The following is a 27,035-nucleotide window of genomic DNA, read 5'->3' as shown; positions in this document are numbered from 1 at the left end:
AAATGAGTTCAGGTGATGGCTGACTAGAAAATACAGTTCAGGAGCTAGGGATCTTTCTCAGAAGTAGATTCCCAAGACCCCAAGTTTCATCGCCAGCAGGCACCGATTCCAGATCGTCCTGTTTTATCTTCCCTGGTGCTGGGATTACAGGTATGTATCACACCTATCCCAGTTCCTACATTTTAAATCATAAGAGAGAGAGAGACAGACAGACAGACAGTGGTGTGTGTGTGTGTGTGTGTGTGTGTGTGTGTGTGTGTGTGTTTGGGGAGACACCTCTTTCAAATATGTCTGCTTTGGGCAAGGAGGGAGAATATAGAGGTTGAGATACCATCTATCTCAAGTGCATCCGAATATGTTTAGTTCTAAATTTTTATATGAAATGTTTTATGTTTATTTCATATGTGGAAGTAAGGAATGCTTGTGTGTGTGTGTAATGCTTGTGTGTGTGTGTGTGTGTGTGAGAGAGAGAGAGAGAGAGAGAGAGAGAGAGAGAGAGAGAGAGCACACAGGCACACAGACAAACAAGCCTGTGGATGTGGACAACCTTCAGGAGTCAGCTGGCTTCTGGCACCATGTTGAGTTTGAAGGGTTGAACTCAATCTTCAGGCATGGTGGCAAGCACCTTTTTACCTATCCTGATGGCTCTGTTTATTTTGTATATGTGTGTCCTTGTATGTGAGGGCTCATGTGTGGAAGTCAAAGGAAAACTTTAGATGTTGGTCCTAGGCCTCTAACTCATTTGAGGTAGGGTTTCTCATTTGCTGTGTATTCCAGGCTGGTCGGCCCACATGTTTCAGGGGAATCCCGTCACTGCCTGCTATCTTGCTGTGGGAGTGCTATGATTAAAGACCTGCGACATTGTGTCTGGCTTTTATGTGAGTTCTGAGGATCTAAATGTACATTGTCAGGCTGGCTTCACAAGGGTTTTTTCCCTGCTAAGGCATCTCTTTGGGTGCCTCCATGAATACTTTCAGTTCTTGATTTTGGATAGTGAGAATTCAGACAAGGTTACCCAAGAAAAGAAACAAACAAACAAACAAACAAACATCTGTTTCAGATTTATTGGGTGAGGCTGAATGATCCAGCTTTGTCTCAAAAGAAGCATCCAAACATCCGCTTGATTCAGTGGGGAGGAACACTCGTCATTATTAACAGCTACACCCTTCGAGTACTAATACCCAGCCAGTCGCTGTGTCCTAGCAAGCTGTCAATGGATTAATTCAGTTGCTTGGATCCACTCTATGAGCATCTGTTACCATTTTATAATTTTGGTTCCAGACAGAGGTTCACTATGAAGCTGGCCTGGAACTTGCTTTGTAGACCAGGCTGGCCTCAAACTCACAGAGATCTGCCTGCGTTTGCCTATAGAGTGCTGGGATTAAAGGTCTCCTTGCCTGGCAACTAACTGTTTTGTAATTTAACATTGAGGATTCTGAATTCGTATAATGTTTCCTTCACAACCCCGGTTTCCCTCTTTAACAGATGGGGACATAGAGGCACAGAAAAGTGAGCAGTCACATACTGTCACTGTGAGTGACAATAGAGTTAAATCCTTGACTCGGCATTTACTATTTGTGCAGGGTTCGTGTATGTTTAGAGGTTAGACCATCTTCTAGCCTGCTGAGATTGTGCAGTAGGTCTATAGCCAGGGGGAGAATGCTTGCTTAGTGTGCTCTAGGCCCTAGGTTCAATTTCCAGCACTGAGAAAAAAAATCACGAAGGGGGTAATGATGTATGGGGTGACTCAGCCCCAGTTGTCCACTTACTATAGCTTTCCTCCTTCCTTCTAAACTAGTATATCTCTGTGGATTTATTGTTGTTGTTACTATTAAAGGGTTTTCTTTTTGGATTTTCAAGACAGGGTTTCTCTGCATAATTCACTCTATAGACCAGGCTAGCCTTGAACTCAAGAGATCCCCTTGCCTCTGCCTCCTGAGTGCTGGGGTTCAAAGGAAGGCTTGTGCCGCCACCACTGCCAGGCGTTAAGGTTTGTTTTTATTTTTGTGTATGTATCTGTGTCAGTGTGTCACCTGTATACTGATACCCACAGGGGGCAGAAAGAGGGTGTTGGATCCCTTAGAGCTAGAGTTGACCGTTGTGAACCACCTGATACAGATGCTGGGAAGCAAACCTCAGTCTTCTAAAAGAGCAAGTACTCTTAATCACTAAGCCAGATCTCCCAAGCCTTAGATTTATTGTTCTTTAAAAACAGACAGGCTGGAGAGATGGCTCAGTGGCTAACAGCACTGACTGCTCTTCCAGAGGTCCTGAGTTCAATTCCCAGCAACCACATGGTGGCTCACAACCATCTGTAATGGGATCCAATGCCTTCCTCTGGTGTGTCTGAGGAGAACGTCAATGTACTCACACAGATAAAATAAACAAGTCTTTAAAAAAACAAACAAAATTGTTCAGATTGTTGTGGCTGGAGAGAAGGCTCAGCAATTAAAAACACTGGCTGCTCTTCCAGAGGAACCAGATTCAATTTCCAACAGCCCCACGCTGGGTTGTTGCCCCAGTCTTGGAGTCTGCTGCCCTCTTCTGGCCTCCACAGGCACTGCAGATACATGGTACCCAGACATACAATCAGGCTAACACTCATACACGTAAAAAGAAACTGGGCATGGTGGCACATGCTTCTTTAATCCCAGAATTAGGGAGGCAGAGGCAAGCGGATTTCAATAAGTTTGAGGTCAGCCTGGTCTACACAGTAAGTTCCAGGACACCGAAGGCTACATAATGAAACACTGTCTAAAAAAAAGAAAAATGAGTAAAATCTTAAAATTTTTTAAATGAGGAACTTTTAACCATGCATCTGTTTGGGGAGTTCATGTGCACAGGTACCCTGAGAGATGTTAGATTCCCCTTGAATTGAATTTATAGGAGGATGCTTGGAATCGAACTCGGGTCCTCTGGAAGAACAGTATATGCCCTTTAACTATTGAACCATCTCTCTAACTCCAAATTTATTGTTCTTATGAGCGACCATTAGTGATTTGGTGTGAGTTCCATGTTCTTTCGGTCCCTGTTTTCTATTTTGTCCATTTTACAGATGAGGTAACCTAAACTCTGAGGCTCTTTCTGAATTATTTGTCTAATTTTTCATCTTTCTTGTCCCTGGTTATAAACATTCATTTTCCCAGATAGCTGCAGTGGTATACACCTTTAATCCCAGTACTCAGGAGGCAGAGGCAGGCAGATTTCTGTGAGTTTGAGGCCAGACTGGTCTACAAAGCAAGTCCAGGACAACCAGGGCTCTGTTACACAGAGAAACCCTGTCTCGAAAAACCAAAAAAAATCGAAAAACCAAAAAAAAAAAAAATCCATTTCCCAACATACTTGGTGGCCTCCTGCAAGGGGGGTGTGTGTGTGGGAGGAGTCCATGGCTGCTAAGAGGATATTCCCACCAGTAAGCAACTAGCTGATCATCAGCCTGAAGTATGCATACCAAAGGAGGGAAAGGGGAGGAGAGAGATGAAAGGGTCCTTTGTGTTCCACACATAAATTTCACAACCAGGAAGAAAGGTGGGTGCCCGGGGCAGCAGGCCTTAATAGCATGTGCCTGAGGGGACTCTTCTCTAGGCTCTCCTCCACACTCTGCAACATCCCTAATAACCCTCCCTGGTCACATATGGCCAGGGCTGTTTTAGGGGTTAGGTTTGGGTTCTGAGGTCACAGAATAGATTGTCTTACCTGGAGTACAGAACGTTTGATATGTGCCCGGGACAGGTTCAGAGACCAGGTAAGGTTGTGTTGAGGGGCATTGTAGGGACTCAAAGTTTTCAATGCCCTTGTCTGGTAGAAAGCTTTGCTCCAAGCTAGAAATGTTAAGGGGGAGAACACAGATAAAGAAGTCAAGTTTTCTTATTCTTTCTCCTTTCAGGAGTAGCCAGTGGCTACTTCTAGCCCAGGGTCCAGTGCTACTGTTCTGATTCCACTCCTTCTTGTGCTTGTTTTATCTTGTTTTTGTTCTTTTTTTCTCTGTGTAGCCCTGGCTGTCCTGGAACTAGCTCTGTAGACCAGGCTAGCCTCAAACTCAGATCTGCCTACCTCTGCCTCCTGAGTGCTGGGATTAAAGAACTATGTCACCTCCCCAGCCTGGCTCCTTCTTAGGCCTCTACATTAGTATGCTCTCGGTGACGCCCCTTTCCTTTGGCCAAGCCTTGGCTTCCCATTTGTGACATGGTTCAGAGGAGGCTGTTTCTGGGCCGTCCCTCAGGTTTGTAGGGTATAGATTATGGTGTCTACTAGGATTATTTGATCCTGAAGTATGAAAGGTGGGAGTGTCCTTAGATCTGCTCTCTCCTTAGAAAGGTTAACTTCTCTCTGCAACTTAGAAAATCATTATCTTAATTATATGGGAGAAATTGTCCCAAGACGTGTGTGTGTGTGTGTGTGTGTGTGTGTGTGTCCGTGTCCGTCCGTCCGTCCCCCTGACTGTCTCTGTCTGTCTGTCTGTGTGACTGTTTCAGTTTCCTAGCCCCCATGCCCTGAGGTGCTACCTTGTGTAGGCAGGCTCCCGTGACCTGGGGATCTGGGCAGTGGCTCCTCCCACAATTGTTAGAGCGCCTTCCCCAGTTTTCTCTTAGATATCCGCAGTGAGGAGAACGTTCTATGCTTTCTCCTTGACCATGTTGGGCACCCTGAGGCACCTGGCCCCCGAGACTACCTTCCCAGGGGTGGCCCTAGCCCTGGAAGCGGGCAGGTAAGGGTTAAAAGGTGTGGGCCAACCCCATTCTTGTCCAGGTAGGTTGGGCCTTTACCTAGTGGGAGGTAGCCAAGACGGCAGTCAGTGCTGTTCACTTCTACTGCCAGGAAAGCTAGGGCCTGGATGAGACAACTATTCTTTTTGAGATATCCAAGACTGCCATCCAGCACTCTGGCATTGGTGAGTACCGTACCGGGAAGCGATGGACCAAGGAAGTCCCCTTCCAGAGATCGGGATCCGAGGAGGAAGGGCCCTGACAGTATAGGTAGCGATAATATAGGACAATATAAGGGGGGTGGTGTTCAGTACCGGAGGATCGGGGGAGCAGGACAAATCCTCACATGTCCCTTTTCCTTTCTTGATACAAAGTAATTCTTGGTTGGAAAATGGAGGAGGAGGGACAGGGCAGAGACTCGGCCCTCTGTTCTTGGTTCCTTCCCCTTCACAGAGTAGCCTTCTTATCAGGACAAATGCCTCAGAAAAGACAAACCGAACCATTTAGAAACCATTGTTCAGGCATTTGTATCTGCTCATCCCTCCGTTTGTTCACCCAGAGCGATAGAAGGGGGTGTGCTATATATTTGGGGGAGCACGGTCCAGACGGAGGTGCATTTGCTCAAGTGGAGGCAGGATGTGGAAATGGGGCTCTCACTGACAGTGCTGGAGTGCCACCCAGGTGAAGTATCTTGGTTGTAAACAGTCATTACAGCCAGGAATTTTTCTCAGCCGTGGTGTCAGAAGGGCAGACCTGAAAAACCTGCTGCGCCTGCCTGCGTGTGTGTGTGTGTGTGTGTGTGTGTGTGTGTGTGTGTGTCCCCGCATGTGCCTTGGTGCAACCTAACCCCTTAAAATGGTAAGGCAAGGCTCTGGTGTTGACCGAGGGTCTCGGAGGTTTGTGTGAGGGTGTGGTAGTGATGCTGGAATGTGGTAGATTGCCTTCTTACTATCTCTGCCTGGTGTCAGGCAGTCTGAAGTCCCAAGGTAAGTGTCGAGAACATGGAAGACTAGAAGCAAAGGTTCCTGAGTCAGGTCTGGAGGTGTGGGGCGTTGACCCATGTCTAGCCTGCCTAGTGACCCAATGACTCATGTCCTAACTATGTCCCTGAGGTCAGGCTGATGGGGTGGAGTCGGGGTTCCTGACTGGACCCTGTGTCAACTCCAGGATACTCTAATTTTCTAAAGAAGGAAGGACCGAAGCCCTCTGAAGTGGAACATGAGACTAATGTTGGTGAACGGGGTAAAAGGACCCAAGGTGGGAGGAGTTAGCTTTCTGTTGGGGTGGAGGAGGTTCAGGTAAGCCTTGTGAAAGTTTTCCGAATTAAAACGGGTCCTGGGAAAGTAGGAGTTTTGGGAGCCAGGGGACCGAGGAAGCTGAGATGGGACATTAAAGACGTCCTACCATGCTGGAAGTGCTGGCCCTCGGATGGGTGGGCTTGTGAGAGCCTCTGCAGCATACATACTGTCTGTAAAAAAGGTTTATGAAATTGCCTCCCCATTGCTGTTGAGGATAGTCCATGAGTCCTTTGAGGGAAGGGTACCGACTCTGTGGGACAAGCAGGAAGACTGCAGAGAAAACTAGGGATACCTTGTAGGCAGTTCGACCACATCCCGTGTGGGAAAATGGGGAAGGGGCTTCTCGCTAGGCTTTCTTGATTGTCTGGGTCTGCTCTATCACGTCACGACAAGCTGTGGATTTCAAAGTAGGTTCAAATGAGAACTCTGCTGTCTCCATGAGGCCTTCCCAGTCACCTGCCTCGGAGGCTAGGACAGGTGGTGGGAGGTGATGTCACCTGCTTGCCCAGCTGGGGACTGAGCAGGATGTGGGAGGGAGGGAGCAAACTCCAGAAAAGCAGAAGGAGGGCTGGCAGCTAGCCAAAGCATGCTCCATGATCAGCCTGGGCTCCTCGGGACAGAAAAAAAGGGCAGGTAAATGTGTTTTCTATGGCTGAGGCTGGTGCTTCTCGCCCATCCCAGCAGGGTAACTTCTGTATGCTAGCTAGTCTCAGAACAGGGTGGAAGGGGAGAGGGCTGGACCAAGCCTGAGGTCACGGGGCAGCAGGATGGAATCAGGAGTACAGATGCAGATCCATCGTGGATGCCTGGCTTAGCTATCTTGCATTTATTCACCCAGCTGGCATCTGTTTGTGGACTACTTGCTGTGTGCAGCAGTGCTTGGGGTTCTGGAGTTACTGATACACTGGGGCAGACATGCTTCCTGTCAAAATGACAATACAGGGAGATGTGGTTTCTTGTTCAACAGTAGTTGTGAGAAGCCATCACTTGGGCCACTTCTGAAAGGGACATTTCAGCCCCAGAGTGAGCCATCAAGCTTTAGGGCCGAGCACTCATGAGGCAATTGTTGGAGTTGGAGCTGTTCTGGTAAGAGGGGTGGTCCTAGGCTCTGCCCTTTACTGGGGAATTGTTTCACCTCTGTGTGCTTTCTACCCCTCATCTCAAAGGGAGAGTTAATAAGGATGGACCTCCTGCCTGAGGGCTTTCAGAGATTCAATGTGACATGCAGGTAGCTGTTCCAGGCACCCAAGGCTGTATAAGTGCTCACTGTTGGTATACCTAGTTGACTCTCTACTGTTAATTCTCTCCCTAGGTGAGACTCCTGGCTGTGGCCTATGGGCCTCTGAGGAGGCGTTGTAAGTCTGCCCAGCTTTCTCACGTACTGTGTTAGCACTCAATGGGAAAGGAACTAAGGTACCAGGCCAAGCAGGTCCAGACATTGACACAGAATCTGAGCGAGAAGGCCAGGTAGGCAGGTGGGGCCCTGGGTACTTTATATTGGTAGCTGGAGTGGGCAGCGGGGCCGGGCTAGGGGGTTCCATGGAGTCTGCTTCCTCAATGCGTCCTGTGCTGTATCACTGCCAGGCTTTATCCAGCCATCAGCCACAAGGTTCAAACAGTGCAAGGATGGAAGTCAAAGGTCAGCTGATTAGCTCTCCTACCTTCAGTGCCCCAGGTCAGTGGCCGCTTCCACTTCCTAATGCCCCCTTCCTGCCCCAGAGTCTGCCTGTGCCTGCTTGGGAGGGGTTGGTCCCTGGACCTGCAGTTGCTCCAGGATGTCCTAGCTGTCCTTACCTTTGCTCCTTCTGTGCAGCTGCCCTGTTTGGAGAGGCTACCCCACAGGTGAAATCAGACCGTCTTCGAGGGCTGCTTGACCGCCAGCGGGCCTTGCAAGAGGCCCTGAGCCTGAAACTTCAAGAGCTCAGGAAAGTGTGCCTGCAGGAGGCGGTGAGGGCCTGGCCCCAGGGCTGTCATGGAGGAGGGGGTGAGGAGCCAGGGGACCTAGACAGGCATACTGCAGTGCCAGATGCCTAACCTCTTGTCTTGGCATTTAGTAGTTTTTGGTACACCATGTGTCCTCAGAGTTTGGCTTAGAGGTCTCAGAGTCAGTGAAATATGGTGATAACAGACCCATAGTTACTTGCGAATAATTTAAAACCTCCCACCTCCCCAAAAGGAACAACTATTTAAAAAAAATGGGCAACAGAATCCATCATGGGCTGACACGGGGAATTTTTGGCTTCCCTCCACTAGTCCCTCTATCCATCCATTCTCTGTAGCCCAGGCTAGCTTAGACCTCACACTGTAGTCTCAGATAGTTCTCACTCATGCCTCAGCCTCCCAAGAACTGGAATTTTCGGCACGACCCACCACACCCAACTGTAGTGTGAGTGTCCACATAGTTTGCCTAAGCTCATAGTGGCATTCAGGGGGCTGGGGAAGTAGCATAAGGATTTGAGTTCAATCCATAGAACCCATGTAAGACGGCAAAGCCAGGTGTGGTGGCTGACTTGTGATCCTAGTGCTGAGGAAGTGAAGGTCACGTGGGCTTGCTGGGGCTTGCCGAGCTGCTGACTAACCAATCAATAAGTTCCAAGCCAGTGACAGAGGACAGGGTGTGTGTGTGTGGGGAGGTGGCATCCTGAGGAACAACATCCAGGACTGGCTTCTGGCGCACACACACACACACACACATACACTCTTTGATTGGATTCAGAAAATGCAGCCCCCATATTGCATCATAGGGTCTGGGCTTTTATAATTATAAAAACTAAGAACACAGGCCTGCAGATTTCCAAGATTCCTATGCTCAGTGGCCCAGAAAGTTGGGCCACTGAAGGACTCACTGAGTCCAAATGGCCTACCCTGGGTGGTTGAGATCTTGAGAGGCGGAGACCTAATACATGTGGAGTATTAAGCAGGGCCAAGCTCCTTGGGAGGGCTAGTTTCTGACTCGTTCTACTAGTTACTACGAGTTACATCCCTCTAACTAAGTATTGGAGTCTCTGTCCCCATTTCTTCCAGGAGCTAACTGGTCAGCTGCCCCCTGAGTGCCCACTGGAACCTGGTGAACGACCTCAGTTGGTACGCCGGAGGCCCCCTGCAGCACGTGCCTACCCTCCACCACACTCAAACCCACCACACCACTCCTTGTGTCCTGCTGAGGTGAGCAAGATGATGCTGGCGAGGGGCAGAGACAAGGGCACAGTGATGGTTATGGCCCGGAGAGGAAGAAGCTGAGGAGGGAAAGGGTTTGAATAGGTCAGTTTCCCATACAATCCCAGAACAGAACTCTATCAAGAAAGTTTCCCATCTTTAGGAAGATACACAGGCCCAGCCCCTCATCCTGTCCCTGAGGATGAATAAGCTCCTTTCTTAGGCAAACAGGTCTGCCCCTGACAAGAACAGGCTCCACTTCCTGTGTACATGGGCTCTGCCCACTTCCCATTACTATGCCTAGTATTTCTGTTATTAGTTCTGTTCCTCCCATTTTGGGTTGTGCAGGAACTGGCTCTTGAGGCCCTGGAACGTGAGGTGTCCGTGCAGCAGCAGATTGCAGCTGCTGCCCGCCGCCTGGCCCTGGCCCCTGACCTCAACGGAGAACAGAGGCGGCGCAGGCGCCAGGTACAGGTCGATGCACTGCGAAGGCTGCATGAACTGGAGGAGCAGCTCAGGGACTTCCGGGCCCGCCTTGGCCTCCCCGTGCTCCAGCCACTGCCACTGTCTGCTGGAGCACTAGTCAATGCCCAGGGCGTCTGCCTGGGTACACGCCTTGCTCAGCTCAGCCAAGGTAAGCTAAGTCCCAGCATCTCCCTAGTGAAAAATGGGTCTGAGAATGGACTGTGGCTAATGGACTGGGCGTGGTGGAGTGCCTGAGCGGCCGTTGAAGGCAGAGAGGCCAGCAGACTTAATGGGCTCAGCCATCAAGGAGAGTTGCAATCACCTGATGTGAGGTTAAGAGAAGGTTTGAACAGTAGACTACGGGAAGGTGAACCCTCAAGCCCGTGGTGGTCTTGAATTGAGGGAAAGGTGCGGTAGGGTCAAACCCAGCTCTCGGTAGTACTCTAGGTGAGCATTCTACCACGGAGCTGCGGCCCTAGTTCTCTTCTTAATTTTTAAGAAGATTTATGCATGGTTATTTACATGCATGTGCTCCCATGTGTGTTTATGTTTACTGCATGCATGCAGGTGCTCATGGAGGCCGGGGGCTTTAGAGCCCTTGTGGCTGGGGTTGTAGACTGTTGGGAGGGGTAGTGTGGGAACTAAAGCCAGGTCCTCTGCAGGGGTAGCAAGCGCCCTTAGGCACTTAGCCACCTCTCTAGCACCTTGTTTTGGTTTTACTTTTTATTTTGGTAAGTTGCTCAGGCTGGCCTTGAACTCGTGACACACACACACACACACACACACGCACACACGCAGACACGTGTGTGCACACATACACACAAACACACACACCACTTCAAGAAGCCTCCTAGGTAGCTGGGATTATATGCCTGTGCCTGGCAAAGATGGGTTCTTGGGGAGGGGTCAGAGTCAGTAGTCATTAGGCAGGCTACACCAAGGTGCCTATCCAGTGGTGTAAGGGGAGAGAACCCAGACCTTGACTGATACGTTGCTTCTCCACTTCTCACCTGTAGAGGATGTCGTTCTGCACTCGGAGAGCAGCTCCCTCTCGGAGTCAGGGGCCAGCCATGATAACGGTGAGAAGTATCCCCGTTAAACTGATCCTCAGCCCCCTCCTGTGACCTCTCAAAATATCCTGTTTGGTCCGGCCCCTCCTACTATAGCTCCTCTTTAGCCATGCCCCATGTCCCTATGTGTCCTTAGTTTCTCCGGTCACTACCTCCTTTGCCCCAGTCCCTATAGGTCAGCGTCTACACTACCTTTTTGCTGTGCCTCAGCCCTTAGCTTGCTGAGCCCTGTCCCAGCACATGCCCCTCCCCTTTAAGCCTGCCCTGCCCCTTCTGGGCCCTCTCTTGTTGAATTTTACCCTATTTTCCCTTCTACCCAGAAGAGCCTCATAGCTGCTTCCCTCTAACGGAGCGCCCCTCACCACCAAAAGCCTGGGACCAGTTTCGGGCAGTATCTGGGGGGAGTCCCGAGCGACGCGCCCCATGGAAACCTCCACCATCAGATATTTATGGGGACCTGAAGAGCCGGCGCAACTCTGTGGCCAGCCCCACCAGGTAAAGAGGAACCTGTTTTCCCCTTTCCCGGGACCAGGAGTGGGATTCTGAGCCTGGGTTGGCAGGAGGGCCTACTGGTGGGTCCAGTTTCTAACCCGGGTCCCGATGTGGGCCTGCCATCTCTGTCTAGCCCCACACGCTCGCTGCCCAGGAGTGCCTCCAGTTTTGAGGGGCGAAGTGTGCCTGCCACCCCTGTCCTCACCAGGGGCAGTGGCCCCCGGCTCTGCAAGTAAGGGGACTCTTGAGGGTGGGTCTGAATATCAGAGGAGGAAAACTTTAGTTCTAACTGTAGATGTTGAATACCCAGAGATGTGGGACATGGGCAGCTGGCCTTTGAAAGGTGGAGAGAAGTCCGAGTGGGAATTGCAGGCAGAGGTGTGAAAGTGTGTGCTTTCCCATGTTGTCTGGGACAAGTCATTTTCTTTCTCTGAATCTCTCCTCATTTGTGGAGTGTAACATCTGCCTTTGAAAGACACAGGTACAGTGCATGTTGGGTAGCATGTACCAAATGCCTACTGTCTGCTAATAATCGGTAGCATTCGTGGTGGATAGTAGCTCCTTCAGTCTTCCTAAGATCCCTCGGAGGAGATGCTACTATTTGCATTTTATAAATGTAGAAACTGAAGCACAGAAAGGTTAATTAGGTAACCTGTGAGCAAACCGACGTTCTGATGTTTGAAACCAAGGAAATATTTTGAATCTAGTGTCAGCCTGGAAGCACTATACTGTGACGTTCCCTAAATGCTTAAATGTCTATTTTTCCCATGATGTGAACAGAAGCCTTGTGTTTTGGGGGGGAGGGGGGCTACATTCTGTGCATGGTGGGACAATTGTTTGGGGATGGATGGTTCATAGACATGGTGGGTTAGAATTCAGCAAGGCCTTTAGTTCCAGGCATTAGGCCTAGGACTTCCTTCAGGAAGTACCAAGGAGCCTTAATGATAACTTTAGCGGGAGACTAGGAGTCCTCCAGGAGACAGAACAGTGCCTGTGTGTGCCCTTCCTTAGTTAGTGCTTCCTTCCCAGACACATTAACATAACCCTAAGAGTGTGTACCCCATCCCAGTGTATGTTTCCGCACCCTATGCCCCAGCTTCCCTGTGCGGGAGCGAAGCTCACTGGCCCATCACATTACAGGCACTCCTTAGCAGCTACAGGAACACAATTGGAATTTTGGCCCCATCTACAGATAGTGGAGGCTCAGAAAGAGATGGGGCAGTCAGGGCACTCATCATCTGCCTTCTTTGTCTGACCCTGCCCTTGTTACCTCACCTCTGCTCTCCAGACCCGAAGGCCTCCATTCTCGCCAGTGGTCCGGTAGTCAGGACTCCCAGATGGGCTTTCCTCGGCCTGACCCTGCTTCGGATCGGGCCTCCCTCTTCGCAGCTCGTACCCGCCGCAGCAATAGCTCTGAGGCCCTGCTGGTGGACCGCGCAGCTGCTGGGGGAGCTGGATCTCCACCTGCTCCGCTGGCTCCCCCTGCTGCTGGTCCCCCAGTTTGCAAGAGCAGTGAGGTGCTGTATGAGCGCCCCCAGCCAGTCCCTTCCTTCTCTTCCCGTACTACTGGCCCCCCAGACCCTCCTCGGGCTGCCAGGCCTAGCTCAGCTGCCCCTGCATCCCGTGGGCCCCCCCGGCTCCCACCTGTGTGTGGAGACTTCCTCTTGGACTATTCATTGGACCGAGGCTTGCCCCGCGGTAGTGGCGGGGCAGGTTGGGGGGAGCTGTTGCCTCCTCCTGAAGTCCCAGGACCCCTTTCCCGCAGAGATGGGCTCCTTGCCATGCTCCCAGGTCCTCCACCCATATATGCAGCTGATGGCAGCAGCCCCCTCCTCCGCAGCAAGGACCCCAACACCCGTGCCATCCGTACCAAGCCCTGTGGCTTGCCCCCAGAAGCTGTGGAGGGTCTGGAAGTGCATCCAAACCCATTACTCTGGATGCCCCCACCCACTCGGATACCTCCAGCTGGTGAACGAGGTGGCCACAAGAATCTTGCCCTGGAGGGGCTGCGGGACTGGTACATCCGGAACTCGGGACTGGCTGTTGGTCCCCAGCGCCGGCCAATGCTCCCGCACGTGGGGCCAACACACACACCCTTCCTCCATGCTCGCTGCTATGAGGTGGGCCAGGCACTGTATGGCCCTCCCAGCCAGGCACCGCTCCCGCACTCCAGGAGTTTTACAGCGCCCCCTGTCTCTGGCAGGTATGGAGGTGCTTTTACTGATGGGTAGGGGTATTGATTCAGATACTGAAGGTATCCTGACAGGGGAGCAGGGACTGCAAGGCAATGAGCTGTAGTCTTGGCATGGAGTCACTATCATACATATATTAGTCCTTGGGGTCCTGGTGAGGAGGATCTTGGGTGTTGGTAGCAGGAGTTCTTTCCCAAGCTTTAGAAGGGCTTTTCTATTCTCCCTAGTGTATGGCAGCTGACAGTGAGCCTCGAAGTCAGGGCGCTGGGAGGAAGGGGCTTGTACTCTCTCCCTGGCTTCTCTTCTAAGCTTACTCCATGCTTGAGAACCTGAAAGTGCTGTCCTGTACCTGTCTCCACCTCTTTAACAAGCTCTTTTCCTCTCTGTGTGTGTGTCCTATCTGTCTTTTCCTCTCTTACCTTGTCTTCCCTACCTGTCTTCCGGATTCCTGCTGTCCTTTCTAAAGATACTACACGGATTTCCTGTATCCCCCGGAGCTGAGCGCTCGTTTAAGTGACCTGACGATAGAGGGGGAGCAGTCTTCCAGTTCTGATACCCAGACCCCAGGGACATTGGTCTGACCCTAAGCCCTGTGTCGGTCTGGACAGACTCCAGTCTGAGGAGCACACAGTCAACCTCGCTGAGCCCTGAGATAGGGTTGCTCTTGGTCCTGAAGGACAACTGCCTGATCTCACAGGACCCCTGGCTTCTTTTTGGCCCAGGAAGATGTCTGATACCCCTGCTTCTCTTCTCATCCTGTGCTGGGGGACTGGAGGGCCCCAGCTAGCTTCAAAGAGGGGGGATAATGGTATGGGGACTCTGCCCCTTCCTCCATTTCTGTTTACAGTTGTGATTTAGTATTCACTGTCTTTGCCCAGCACTAGGTGTTTTATAAAAGAGAAACTGTGAGCTCATTCCTGGTTGGGTTCATTCCTGTCCCCATGCCCAGCCTGTTCCATTCCAGAGCCACCACCCTGCCTCAACCAAATGGACCATATAGAGTCTCGGGGCTGGGAGACCGCTGTGAACAGAACTCCCTGCCTCCTCCCGCTAGAGTCCTCGAGCAGATGGGCTTCTGTCCACATTTGGAAGGATAGACGTGTAAGTGGGGTACCTGAAGGAGCTATGTCTCTGTCTCTGCCCATAGCCTCTGTGATGACCTTCCCCTGCCAGAAGGCCATACAAGAGGTTGTCAAGAAACAGAGCCATTTGAGTATGTCACATCCTGGGATGCTGCAGTGGTTAAACCTGGCAAGTAGTACATGCCAGTAAAACCCTCAGGTGACATCTGGCCATGGGCCACAGGCCACATCATGTCCTTGGCATTCCTTCTATTTACCACTTTTTAAACGAATCCACATGAGCTGTGTTTTCTATATTGTCTGTGACTTTCTGGAGCTGGGGGTTCCCCTACCCCCATTACCTGGTGTTTAAATTTTTCTTTTTGTACCAATGGATCTGGGCCCAAGACACTACTCACACTGGAAGGGGATTTCTATAATAAATGTATAAACTGAACTTGAATCTGTGTCTGTTAGTTAACTCAATGTGTGTGTGTACATACATATATATATATATACATATATATATTATATTAATATATATATATATATATATATATATATATATATATATATACATATATGTATGTAGTGAGACCAGGGACTCAGTGTTCAGCCCTAGCTTGCCTGGAACTTACTATGTACTTGTACTCAGAGATCCACCTGTATTGGAATAAAGGGCATGTACAACCATGCCAAGCCAGAATATATATGTATATATATACATATATGTATGTTTATGGGAAGAAAACCAACTGGAGATAGTTTATAATAGTGTTAAGTTTCCTTGAAATAGATTTTATGTAGCCAGGGCTGGCCACAACTCAGTCCTTCTGCTTCATCCTCCCCAGAGCTGGGATTACATGTGTTACCATGTTGAACTGTCATGTTTTGACTTCCTTCACTTTGTGAGATGGGGCAGCTTCTTTGCCTTCCTGCACTTATAGCCCTAGCCTACTTACAACAAGAGACCATCCAGAATGATAGTATACATTTGTGTATGCCTCTGTTGTAACTAATTCAGAAGTAGCAGGTTTGAGGACCATAGTAGTCACCATTTCAGAGCCTATACATAAAGCGGGCCAGGTAGTGTCCAGCAGACCTGAAGACAGCCACTGGGTTGTTCATTGAAAGGTACAAAGACTTCACACAGGAGGCCAAACTAGCTTGAGATTCAAAGGCTTTATTGTTGCAGCAATACTATTATATGTGCCCCATTCCCAATCGGGGCTATCCCCAGCCAGCCCCACACATTGGTCCTTGATACTGAGAACATTGTGAGGGAGGGAGAGAACCTCTAAACAGTTGGAGGGAGCCTATTGGGACTACTGAGGGTTCGGGTCATCTGAGTTTAAGAGTTCAGTGTGGTCAGGGCTGAGGACACTTGAACTTAGGCTCAAGATTTGGCAAGGGTCTTAACCTATGTTCCAAGTTGTGTGGGGTCTGAAAAATCTTTAGGGCTCAAGATTTGAGAATGTCTTGCCTTAGGGCCTAGCTTTGAAGTATGGAAGACCAGTGAGTCCCACATTTGGGTCAGGAGTATCTTGGGGTCCAGTTTTGAGATTAGCCACAGGTGCTCTAGCTTAAAAACCCAGTTTCAAGGTTGGATGTAGGTGACTGAGTCTCAAATTCAGGACTGAGAAAGACTTTGGTCCCTCGGTAATAGGCTGGAGGCTAAGAGATGACTAGTTTAGGGCTGCAGTGAGCGAGCAGTCACAGGTATCTCTTTTTGGACAGGCCAGAGGGCTCTTGGCACCTATTTTAATGGCTAGTTAAAGGTTTGGTCTTGGGTATGGGGTGGGGGGTCCTCTAGATCCAGGGTGTAGATGCCAGGGTCCTAGGATCCAGCTTCCTGCTCCTGTCCCAGTGCCTCTAGAAGCAGTCCCATTGGCGTCCGCTTTAGACCGATGCTCTCAATCTTGTTCTCAATCTTGTTTTTAAGGTTTCTCAGGCGCAGTGAAGCATGCAGCAGGATCACTGTAGGCGATACCAAGAAATGGGGAATTGACCCAGAGGCAGGCTAATTGAGTGGTGAGTTCTCAAAGCCTGCTGTGGAGGGGTGTAGCCAGAAAGGACATCCCAGTACATTGGAACTTGGACAGGCACTTAACCCTGGGAGACCCACAAAGGTACTTGAGGGATGTTGCCAGAGGAGCGGAGTCAAGGAAGACACATTTAATGGAAACATGCCTGTCCTCCAGGGTTTCTAGTCCTCCTCTTAGCTAAGAAACCAGGACCGGGCAGGCCTGATGTTCAAAGCATGAGCTGGCCATTTTCCCAGCTATACAGGGGGAATAGAGACTCACAAAGCACAGGCGCTGTGATGCTGAGCAGGAAGGTGAGAGCGCCGCCCACGGCCCAGAGAATGAAGAGGCTAATGGCAAGTACTGAAGCCAGGCAGGCAGCAGGGTGGCTGCGACGGCAGCGGCGCACAGCTGCATGGGTTTCAGCAGCCCACACCAGCACCCCGAGGGCCACCACCACTACCAGTGCGCCCAGGAGGGTGTGCAGTGGACGAATGTACCTGCAGGAACAAGAGCACTCAGCTAGCCTCAATGTGCACCCAATCCTGGACCCCAAGAGTTTTGTTCTCTGTCTCCAGAATTAGCATCCCTGCATAGTCTCACCAGGCCTGTCTCCAACAAGTACATCCCCCAGCAATTCCTGTAGACTCCTAATTCCTCGGCCCTGCATTCGACCAGACTCTCCCATCCTGCTAGAGCTCCTAGGCTCCCAACACTTCTCTGGCCTTTGACTTTAGACCTGCAGGAGTTTTCTAGTATCCCTACATCTGCCCCACATTCCTCTACTTTGACTTTAACCCTGGCAGATCCCCCATCCGGACCTTCAGTCCGACGTAGGCACCTTTCAGGTGTCATCTCCTTCAAACGCCCCCCCCACTACCCTATTTCCGTATAGAACCACCCTCCCCCAGTTGCTTGAATGGATCTGTTCTTGGTTTCAGTCCCACCCTTATAACCCTGCCCAAGTCCCTCTTCTAGATCGGCTGTCTTTGGCCTCAAGCTTCTCAACTCTAGGTCTTCCCTCTGGGCCCAATATGAGCAGGTTCCCCACCAGCTCCCTTTCCAACCTGTCTTTACTACACCTCCACCTCCGTCTTAACCCTTCCAGGGCTCCCATGATCTGCTCTAGCAGTCAGATCGCTGGACCTTAGGCTCTCACATCCTCTTATCAGTTCTTAAGTCCAGAGTCCACATCCTAGCCCACATTCCTCTTCAGCCCTCCTCTCCTTTCTAACCCAGGTTTTGTGTCTTTCCTCCAGACACCTCCCCCATCCCACCTCCATGACCCTCCTTATAACAAAGATCTGCCTCCATCAAATTTTTCCACCCATGCCCCCCAGACCTTCATATTCTACTAAGTTCACATTACTCGGTCTAACATTTCCCTTAGATCCCCCTTATCCTCAAAGACCCGTAAGTCCACCCTGCGTCCCGCTAGTATCTTCAGCCAATCGCTGCCTCCCTCCCTCACCCGGCCAGAGCGAGACTGATGCCAAAGCAGAGAAGGTAATTGGTTTGGTAGTAGAGGAGGTTGTTGATGACGCGGTGACACCATCGCTGTGGATCGCCTGGATCAGGAGCCGCCAGACGCGCAGACCCCAGGACAAAGTCGTCTAGGGTGCGCAGCGGTGGCAGCCGCACCTCCGACATCCTGCGGGTTGCTGGACCAGCCCGAAGGGCGGCGAGACTACAACACCCAGTTATCACTCACAGCGCCGTGAGGCACATTGGGAAATGAAGTTTAGGGAGGCTACGACTAGCAACGTAAGCATACTGCGCAGCCGCAAACATGAACGTGACCACAAAGTACCACCTCCTACCAACTCCGGTAGGAGAGACTGCTGGGAAAGTAAGCCTCGCCACGCGGCGGCGGAGCGGCTCAAAACTCGAACTTCTCTTTACCCCTGGGCGGGGCACCACGCCATGCATTGACTCAACAACGAACATGCTAAAAATAGGAAGTCAGATCCGAAGCTGGATTCTACTTCCTGACAGGATCCTAGAAGGTCGCATTGCTCCTGGGAAAGTATGCCCCACCCTTGAGGTCAAGTCATAAATGCCATTCAAAGGCCTTTTATTCATATACATCAGAGACATCTCTTGGTAACCATTATTTTTTAAATCCTTAGGTTGGATTAGTATAATCCCTTTGGGTCCCTGGTGTTTTGCAGAGTAGGTGGCCCAGGGACAGACAAGGCTGTCCCAGCCTTTAGCACTCAGTCACAAAAGTGCTTGAGGGAAGTGTTTGAATGCAGAGTGTCGGCTTGTTTATGTTTGCTGGCTGGTTCAACACCCTCAAGGCTCAGTTCGGCTATCGGTTACTGTAGGTTCCTTGTCCAGGACTCTTAAAAGTCCTCGTCATCACAGATGTCAAGGTACACGTCAAAGGCCTCTCTGTTGCAGTTTCCGTCAGGAGTGAAGACATATTTGTGGAAGGTCCCATCTACGCAGATGGCTGGGGAGGATTGAGGTGTTGGGAAAGGTTAGAGGCCCAGCCACATACCCCAATCCTCTCAGGTGTCCCACTGTGACTCACAGTCTAACTCCAGGCCCTTGCCCAAGCGCCACACCCCTTACTAATGAGGTTGAGCCACACGGTCCAGTTTCCTCCAGCTCTGATCACCCTTACATTCTTTTAGGGGACCTGTAGCCCTTTACTCACTTAGTACCCCAAAGCAAAGGGCTGCTGTCACTCACCAATTACAGAATTGACATTCTTGGAAGTATTTCGACCAAAGGCGCAGATGCATGCTGACTCAGCAGGCACAGTAAAGCTGGCCAGGCTCCACTGAGAGTCCACGTATTGCCCAATCATAGGTCCCACTTTGCCCACACGAGCCAGCCTGTAGGCAGCATTTGATAAGTCCAGGGATGGCACGGTGCCAGAGGGATTGGGGTAAGACAGGGTGAAGATACTCACGCAGAGCGGCGGTTAAGGCGGGTGTCTTTAAGAGCAAAGATATGGACAGTGCCCTTGTCACTGGAAGCACAGAGGAAGGAGGAGTCGTGGCTGAAGTTAATGCTGCAAGACAGACCCGCAATGACGTCCAACGTGATAACTCGTGCTGTACGATAGTCATCCCACCACACACGCCCTGTGCTCACCAGTATAGGGTTGCAGGGTCAGTGCCTCTTCGAAGCTCTACCAGCTTCTCCTTGGACTGGGTATCAAAAAGACGAATAAGGGTACCCTTCTGGGATGCCGACGCCACTACAGTGCCTGGCTGGTTCAGGGACACACAGGCCACATCACTTTGATGTGCATTGATAGTGAACGGAGCAGATGAAGTACCAGGCTTTGTGCTCGCCAGATCCTGGGATAGGAGGGAGCGGTTTGGGCTTGGGGGTCGTAACACAGGAGGGACCACATGTTCACAAAGAGAGCCAGTTCACCCGGCTCTCCACCCTTGCCCACTGGATGGCTCACCACAAGTTGCAGACTTCCACACTTGTGTCCAGGAAACACAAGCAGCTGCTTCTCCAGGCTTGGACAGAGGTCACACAGTCCTAAGTTGTGAGGATGAAGTGGGGATGGGCAGGTGAAGGAGAGGCCAGGGCAAGGCCGAGTCTCAGAATGGACAGAGCTGGATGAGGGAGGGCCAGACTTTAACCCTCCGTGGCATGGTACCCATAGCAACCTCACAGGGGTAGGTTTTGCATTACGTTCTACTCTCCATGGCCTCAACAGATTCTAAGCTGCTAAGTGATCCTTGGAGGCCCAGGGCTCATGGACACACCTAGCCATGTTCTCAATGAGTGCTTTCTGCTGTCATGTGGGGCAGGACTGGGGGTAGGGAAGGGGAACCGTGGGATTCAGAGGACTGCATCTCTTGCACAGAGCCTCTCCCCCAGCATGTCAGGATGCGTCCCTTCTCTAATCTCCTCCTCTCTTGCCTCTTCCACAGCCTCACACTCTTACACCCACATATCTGGGTCTTCTCACCCTTGGGGTTGTCCCGAGTGTCAAACTCAAACAGCTTTCGAGGACTGTCAGGGAAGGAGTACACATAGATGCGGTTCCTCAGCACAATGACAATCCTGTAGACATCACACATGACAGAGGGCTGTGAGGACAGGGCAACTGCCAGGGCAGTGAGGAGGCAGTGGCAGCAGCAGGGAGCGGGGGTGGGGTGGGGGGGTGGGGGTGGGGTGGAGAGGTTACCTTACTTGCTGTGGGAACTTCCTGCCCCCGCCCCTGTCCCCAGTCTACATCAAGCTCACTTGTCATGGCGCATGCGCACAGCTAGTACTGGCTTGGTGAAGGTGAACTCCAGCACCAGTTTGTCCTTGGAGTCCTTGCCTTCTCGGGCATCGTCCCAGATCAGCACTGCTAGGCAGATGGGTGGGTTGGCAAGACGAAGGTTTAGGGTGAAAGGCAGACTGGGTGACATAGGGCCCATTCCTAGTCCTCATGGGGCCTCAAACCATTTGCTTCAGCTTTCACCAAATATTCAATGTTCCCCTCACACAGCATGAACACTTGTGGACCAGATCTCTGATAAAGCACATTCTAGAACAGCTATATCATTTGGAGATAAGAAAATCAAGACTCGAATGAGCTGAACATGGTTAAGAACCTTACAGCACAAGAACAAACAGTTAAAGGATTCCTACTCAGGCCTGCAACTTCCCCTGTGCAACTACTTCAGCCTTCAGAAGCCAGTCTATACCCTCAGGCACGTTGGTGATGAATTCTAGGGTTCTGTGACTCACCTATGACAACTCTTGCCATGTCTTGGTGGGATCAATAAGGAAAAAAAAAAGACCTTAAAACAAGATGGCACTTGAGACTCAAGCCAAGAGGGCGTAAGAGAGACGCTCCAATGTTTGCACCCCTATCAGTTGTGTGCTCCTGGATAAGTCCATTAGCTGAGCCTCAATAAAAATGAGGAGGAGGCCAGGAGTATGGCTCAGTGACAGAACATGTGCAAAGCCCTGGGTTCTATCCATAGCACACAGAATGAGCCAGGGGTGGTAGCCCACATCTTTAATCCTAGCAGGCAGAGGCAGGAAGACCTCTGAGTTTGTGTTCAGCCTCATCTATGTAGTGAGTTCCAGGACAGTCAAGACTATGTAGAAAGACCCTGTCTCAAAAAGCCCTGCTCCACAAAAATAAATAAGTAAAAAAAAAGAAACACAAAAAGAAAGAGAAAGGAAGAAAAAAGGAAAACACTACAAAACTAAATATAAGGTCTGGTGTGAAGGTACTAGCCTGTAATCCTGGCACTTGGGAGATAGACTGATTCAAGGTCATACCTGGGTACACAAGGTCTTCTCTCAAATTAATGTGTATTTGTGTGCAAAGGACTTAGAATAGTAGGCTCCCAGTAGTGCCCCATTGTTGAGAACATGGCAATTAGGAGACAGGCAATAAGTGGTTTTGCTGTTTTGATAGTACCAAGCAAGCATTCTACCACTGAGCTACACTTCCAGCCCCAATACACTTCGTGAGTTTGAGACCAGCCTGGTCTAAAAGGAACTAGATAGTGAGACCCTGTCTGAAAAAATACTAAGAGACCAATTTTTTTTTTTTTTTTTTTTTTTTGGTTTTCCGAGACAGGGTTTCTCTGTGTAGCCCTGGCTGTCCTGGAACTCACTCTGTAGACCAGGCTGGCCTTGAACTCAGAAATCCACCGGCCTCTGCCTCCCAAGTGCGCCACCACAGCCCGGCCAAGACCAAACTTTTTAAGCTGTAATATCCATGACTTCCAAACTGTGCCTTACTGTGGGACTCTGAGGTGCTGGGTGACTCTGTCTGCCAGTGCCTCAGGGTGGACGTGGGAAGTGAGGAATCTGAGGAATCTGGGTCAAGCACAGGATGAAAGGGCTTACCTGAGATCTCGGAGAACTTGGGGCTGCTACCACCGCCCACCAGGGCCAGCAGGTTGGATCGGTGCAGCATCTCTACCAGGCCCACGCTGCCTACCTGCTCGTGGTCTGGACAGGGAGCAGGGTGTCAGCACACATAGATCCCAATGCCCACCATCAGCCCTTCTGCCCACTGCCCCAGTGCTATAGCCACTCACCAAGATGCCCCTTCTCCATCAGTGGCTCCACATTGTAGATCCGTACGCCTGTTTCCATGGCACAGCAAAAGCAGCCTGGGGATAGAAGGAACCAGTCTGACTCCATATGCTGGGGCTCCCAGTCATCCCTGACCCTTCTTTTCTCTCTTTTCCACAGAGATCATAAGCTTACTTTGGTCTTGGTTGAAATGTAGGCTGGTCACACCTCGAAGTGGCTGCTGAGTCATGGTTCAGGCCTGCCTTCCTAGGCACAAAAAAGACAGCATTGGGAAGAGTTCTCCAGCGTCCTCTCTTAAGTCCTACAACTTCTGTCCCCCAAATGATTTCTTCTTCCTCACCACTTGGTCTAGTTTGTTTTGAGATAGGGTCTTGCTATGTAGCCCTGGCTGTCCTGGTACTCCCTATGTAGCACAGGCTGGCCTTCAATTCCCAGCAGTCCTCCAGCCTCCACTTCCTGAGTGATGGGAGTATAGGCGTGTCCCACCACGCCTGGCTTCCTCCCCATTTTGATACTTTTCTTTGCCAGACTGTAAAAAACAAAAACAAGTGGAGGATACCTCAGAGTATCTGTTTAAACCAAGACCACAGGCAGAATGTATCCCGGCCTACATTGACATAGACTTACAACGGCCACAAACACCAACCCGTACTGAACCCATGAGGAAGTAACGGGGTAGGGGATAGCCCATGATACCTCCTCCCTCCCAGCCATTCTTGGCTCTAACGTCTGATAGGACCTCAAACCTCTTTCTACAAGCTTTTCATCTTCACACCGGCACCCAACTCCACCTGTCAGTAAATAGTGGAACAAGAGCTAAGGTTTCCTGCATCTTCAGGAGACAGCTGTGAATGGCCCATCACCCACACAACTCCGTTCCTCAAGCCATTCTAACTAACTTCAGCTGGAGGTTTATTTGCCTCCAGGGCATCTCATTTAATCCTCCCGTGCAACTTACTTTCCCCAAACCCTTTTCTCACTTTGCTAACTGATCAGTAAAGCAAGCCTGAAAACCCTCTCCATTCCCTCAACTCAAGTGCTAAAGACCAATCCCCACCCACCCTAACCCCGAGGCATTCCCTTGATATTCTAAATTCTTCACATTTGACACACTTCCATTCCTTATACTCTCTACCCATGCCCCCCCCCCAGCTAAACCAAAGTTACTCATGAACCCCCTGCCCCTAAAATTTGTCCCTTTTATCTCCATGTTATATCCTGAAGGTTCTGCCCTAGGGCACAGCAACCCTTTGAAGACCTTCACCCAGTAAACAGCCCCTCCCCAAAAAAATCCTGCCTAGGAAAATCTCAACCTACCAATGCCGGTGCTCTGTCTCCTGCCCTAAATATTCCTACCCTAGAAACCTCAGCCTTTTTTCAAACCCCATCACTTCCAAGACATCTTTTCAGGCACACCTCCTACCTATCATCTAAGATCTCAAATCTACTTTTTCTGGTGTAAAACCTAGGTCTTGATTCTACATGAGCCACACTTTGGATAGCACTGACTTTCAAGAGCCCTTTTAAAATTTCTGCTCCAAATGCCCACACTATCCAAGAACTCTAATTGATACGCCTCACCCTCTCCCAAAAGTCTTGTTCCTTTCCATGACAGCACCGACTCAAGACCCCATATCCCCAGCCATCCATCACCTGTCAAGACCCCTAGTAGAAACACCCAACCCACGACCGTGACCAACCCTTGGATCTTGCTCCAGATGCACGTCGCCTCTGCCGACTTGATCACCCCTCCCCGACCCCTGCCCCAGCCGTTGGTGCCGCCTGCGGCACAAATTTCTGACCTCCCGGGCTTTGGTGCCCGGCTTTGCTGTTTACATCAGGTCTTACTTCCGGAGGAGGGAGTCTGTAACCGGAAGTGACTCATTCTGGGCAGAAAATCCAGCCACGACTCTTCTCACCCATTTGGCGGACCTGTGAAGCATCCGAACAGTAGTAGTCTTCCGAGGGAAGTTATGGAACGAGAATGGGGGCAGATTAGGGAACTGGAGGCACAAGAGACGGCCCAAAGGCAGGACTAGCTGAAGGAATCTGGGAAAGGGCTTGCCCCTCCCTAAACGGAAGCGGGCCAAACATTGAACTCGTTAACCCACAGAGAGATAGAAGGGTAAACCTCCCAGGCTAGCGAGTCCTCTGAGGTGGGCTAGAGTGGCTCTCCAATGTTTGTTTACCTTGTGGCTCTGGAAACTCTAGGCTGGAAGAGAAAAGATCTTAAAAGTTGAGATCGTCTTGGCCGGGGCAGAGATGGGAGTGGAATTTTACTTTCTTTCCCCCACCCTATTCCTAGCTCTTTACAAAATGATATTTTTTTTATGGTAAAATGTATGAGTACTCCAGGTGTGATTACTCACACACCTGTAGTCATAATACTTGACTAAGAAGAGATAAGAGGAATAGTTATCAGGGTTATCTTGGGCTATGTGAGATCCTGTCTTTTAAGAAATGGTACAAACGCCGGGCGGTGGTGGCGCACGCCTTTAATCCCAGCACTTGGGAGGCAGAGACAGGCGGATTTCTGAGTTCGAGGCCAGCCTGGTCTACAGAGTGAGTTCCAGGACAGCGAGGACTACACAGAGAAACCCTGTCTCGAAAAACAAAAACAAAACAAAACAAAACAAAAAAAGAAATGGTGCAAACGGAGAATATTACATGGAAACACGAGAGCCCCCAATTTACACACTGGGAATTTAGAGTTTTGAGGTAAGTGCAATATGCACGACAGTTGTGAGAAATAATAAACGAGTTGGTACTGGTTGCTGAAACAGGAACGGAGGGTTTGTGCCATCCTGAGTTACAAAAAAAAAGTCAATAAAGGGAGAAGCATGAGGACTACCTTGCATTACCACAGGGTTATATAGTTAAGACTCTGGTTTTGTCTGTTTATTTTTATTTTTTATTTATTTATTTTTCGAGACAGGGCTTCTCTGTGTAGCCCTGGCTGTCCTGGAACTCACTCTGTAGACCAGGCTGGCCTCGAACTCAGAAATCCGCCTGCCTCTGCCTCCCAAGTGCTGGGATTAAAGGCGTGCGCCACCACCGCCCGGCAGCTGTACCATTCTTTAGCTGTGCATCCACAGGCAAGGTGCTGAATCCCTCTGAGCCCTGGCTTCCTTATCTATCAAATGTGTTGAACAACAATCGAAGCCAACACTCCCTTTTTTTGACCTTTTCCATTTTCCACTCTGTGTGTGTGTGTGTGTGTGTGTGTGTATACATGTGGTGCACTTGTGTGTATGTATCATTTTGCATGTGTGTGTAGGCACACATGCATGAGTATGTATATATACGGGGGCCTGATGTTGACATTGGGAACCATTCTCAGTCACTCGTGTATTTTTTTTTTTTTTTTTTGGTTTGGTTTTTCGAGACAGGGTTTCTCTGTGTAGTCCTGGCTGTCCTGGAACTCACTCTGTAGACCAGGCTAGCCTCGAACTCTCGAACTCAGAAATCCGCCTGCCTCTGCCTCCCAAGTGCTGGGATTAAAGGCGTGCGCCACCACCGCCCGGCGTCACTCGTGTATTTTGTTCATTTTGTTGAAGGCTACCAAGATAAGCCTAAGGCTTTATTAATAAAAGGAGAAGTACCAGCTCAGGACCCCAAGAGCAAGTTCTCAGCACAAAGGAGATTTATTTGCCCCAGACGGACAGAAGGCAGGGCATAAGAGACAAAGATGACAGGAGATAGAGGAGGAGGGAGCAGGGGAAATGGACAAAGGACTGCCTCTGGATAAAACCAGACAGATGTGGCACATTGGAAAATAGAGGTCTATAAAGGTGAAGGGGGAAACCCCATGTTAGGATAAGGTGTTTAATTGTAACTGGGCATGTTAATTAGGTGAGCCAAAGGGCCTCTTTTGATTGCTGGATTTCAACACTTTGGTAACTGGACCTTATTAGTCAGCTTTAGGAGGAGGAAGTGGATGAATAAGGGAACTGACCTTGGGGGCCAGCTTCTGGAATGTGATCTAATGGTTTTTAGGAAGGCAGAAGGAATCAAGAAGAAGAGCAACGCCTGCCAGAGCCATGTTCACCATGCTCAAGCTGATCAGACTCCCTCCAATTGACATATAAAGTCTTCTGTTTTACCTCATTCTTTTAAACCTACTCGTGATACCTTGTAATGTAAACATAGCATTGTTCAGCCATTCAGTTATCAATGGCCAGTAAGTTATTTTTTTGTTTTTTGTTTTGTTTTTGTTTTTTTAAGACAGGGTTTCTCTGTGTAGCCCTGGCTGTCCTGGAACTCACTCTGTAGACCAGGCTGGCCTCGAACTCAGAAATCCTCCTGTCTCTGCCTCCCAAGTGCTGGGATTAAAGGCGTGTGCCACCACCACGTGGCTGGCCAGTAAGTTCTTTATGGTCCTGTGTGATCAACTCTGTGTCTGTTTCTCTCACTTTTGAGGGGAGAGATGGGCTTGAGGGCAACACTTTCCTTATAATGAAACTTACTTTGAAGTCATCAGTCTTCCTCTTCTAAAATCCCTTTGACATCGTTGGCAGTTTCATTTATATAATGGAGTTTAGTTGCTT

At 50.1% G+C, this 27,035-nt stretch overlaps 3 protein-coding genes across 10 annotated transcripts; 1 reads left to right on the top strand and 2 right to left on the bottom strand.

The window, feature by feature from the left end:
* Window positions 1-4,778: 4,778 nt before the first annotated feature.
* Ccdc120 (coiled-coil domain containing 120) lies at window positions 4,779-14,897 on the top strand. Of its 2 annotated transcripts, none has more exons than XM_028770821.1 (10): window positions 4,779-4,891; window positions 7,317-7,471; window positions 7,589-7,679; window positions 7,818-7,951; window positions 9,029-9,169; window positions 9,509-9,794; window positions 10,642-10,704; window positions 11,016-11,190; window positions 11,321-11,419; window positions 12,476-14,897. In XM_028770821.1, exons 3-10 carry the CDS (start codon window positions 7,631-7,633, stop codon window positions 13,416-13,418), a joined length of 1,890 nt encoding a protein of 629 aa, XP_028626654.1. In that variant the 5' UTR covers window positions 4,779-4,891; window positions 7,317-7,471; window positions 7,589-7,630; the 3' UTR covers window positions 13,419-14,897. The 2 variants fall into 2 exon arrangements, with proteins under 2 accessions (XP_028626654.1, XP_028626655.1); XM_028770822.1 differs by lacking the exon at window positions 4,779-4,891 and having other exon boundaries at window positions 7,389-7,471; window positions 12,476-13,390; window positions 13,846-14,897.
* A 706-nt stretch (window positions 14,898-15,603) lies between these two features.
* Window positions 15,604-18,265, bottom strand: Praf2 (PRA1 domain family member 2). Its single transcript, XM_028770838.1, has 3 exons — window positions 17,936-18,265; window positions 16,747-16,964; window positions 15,604-16,417 (listed from the first exon to the last, which is right to left on the bottom strand). The coding sequence occupies exons 1-3, from the start codon at window positions 18,112-18,114 to the stop codon at window positions 16,278-16,280; spliced, it is 537 nt and encodes a 178-aa protein (XP_028626671.1). The 5' UTR covers window positions 18,115-18,265; the 3' UTR covers window positions 15,604-16,277.
* Window positions 18,266-18,509: 244 nt separating this feature from the next.
* On the bottom strand, window positions 18,510-24,419 carry Wdr45 (WD repeat domain 45). 7 transcript variants are annotated; one of them, XM_028770804.1, is made up of 11 exons: window positions 24,337-24,419; window positions 22,663-22,734; window positions 22,491-22,565; window positions 22,297-22,401; window positions 20,686-20,794; window positions 20,408-20,502; window positions 19,892-19,971; window positions 19,570-19,778; window positions 19,385-19,486; window positions 19,162-19,307; window positions 18,510-18,919 (listed from the first exon to the last, which is right to left on the bottom strand). In XM_028770804.1, exons 2-11 carry the CDS (start codon window positions 22,715-22,717, stop codon window positions 18,810-18,812), a joined length of 1,086 nt encoding a protein of 361 aa, XP_028626637.1. In that variant the 5' UTR covers window positions 22,718-22,734; window positions 24,337-24,419; the 3' UTR covers window positions 18,510-18,809. The 7 variants fall into 7 exon arrangements, with proteins under 7 accessions (XP_028626637.1, XP_028626638.1, XP_028626639.1 ...); XM_028770805.1 differs by having other exon boundaries at window positions 20,686-20,791; window positions 24,189-24,347; XM_028770806.1 differs by having other exon boundaries at window positions 20,686-20,791; window positions 22,663-22,730; window positions 24,189-24,347.
* Window positions 24,420-27,035: the final 2,616 nt, after the last annotated feature.

This window comes from Grammomys surdaster, unplaced genomic scaffold (genome assembly GCF_004785775.1).
Source record: "Grammomys surdaster isolate TR1022 unplaced genomic scaffold, NIH_TR_1.0 204, whole genome shotgun sequence".
Lineage (NCBI taxonomy): Eukaryota > Metazoa > Chordata > Mammalia > Rodentia > Muridae > Grammomys > Grammomys surdaster.
Note: the sequence above shows the minus strand (reverse complement) of the source record. Positions and strands in the feature narration are given on the sequence as shown.

Excerpts from the sequence above, each read along its gene's own strand:
- Praf2 (XM_028770838.1), bottom strand. The coding sequence starts at position 18,114 with ATGTCGGAGGTGCGGCTGCCACCGCTGCGCACCCTAGACGACTTTGTC. Across the intron at positions 16,965-17,935 it reads ATCAGTCTCGCTCTGGCCGG|GTACATTCGTCCACTGCACA; the intron begins GTGAGGGAGGGA and ends TTGTTCCTGCAG. Across the intron at positions 16,418-16,746 it reads CATCACAGCGCCTGTGCTTT|TGATCCTGCTGCATGCTTCA; the intron begins GTGAGTCTCTAT and ends TATCGCCTACAG.
- Wdr45 (XM_028770804.1), bottom strand. The coding sequence starts at position 22,717 with ATGACTCAGCAGCCACTTCGAGGTGTGACCAGCCTACATTTCAACCAA. Across the intron at positions 19,779-19,891 it reads GTGGAAGTCTGCAACTTGTG|GATCTGGCGAGCACAAAGCC; the intron begins GTGAGCCATCCA and ends CTCCTATCCCAG. Across the intron at positions 18,920-19,161 it reads GAATGTCAATTCTGTAATTG|CCATCTGCGTAGATGGGACC; the intron begins GTGAGTGACAGC and ends AATCCTCCCCAG.
- Ccdc120 (XM_028770822.1), top strand. The coding sequence starts at position 7,631 with ATGGAAGTCAAAGGTCAGCTGATTAGCTCTCCTACCTTCAGTGCCCCA. Across the intron at positions 9,795-10,641 it reads CCTTGCTCAGCTCAGCCAAG|AGGATGTCGTTCTGCACTCG; the intron begins GTAAGCTAAGTC and ends TCTCACCTGTAG. Across the intron at positions 11,420-12,475 it reads AGTGGCCCCCGGCTCTGCAA|ACCCGAAGGCCTCCATTCTC; the intron begins GTAAGGGGACTC and ends TCTGCTCTCCAG.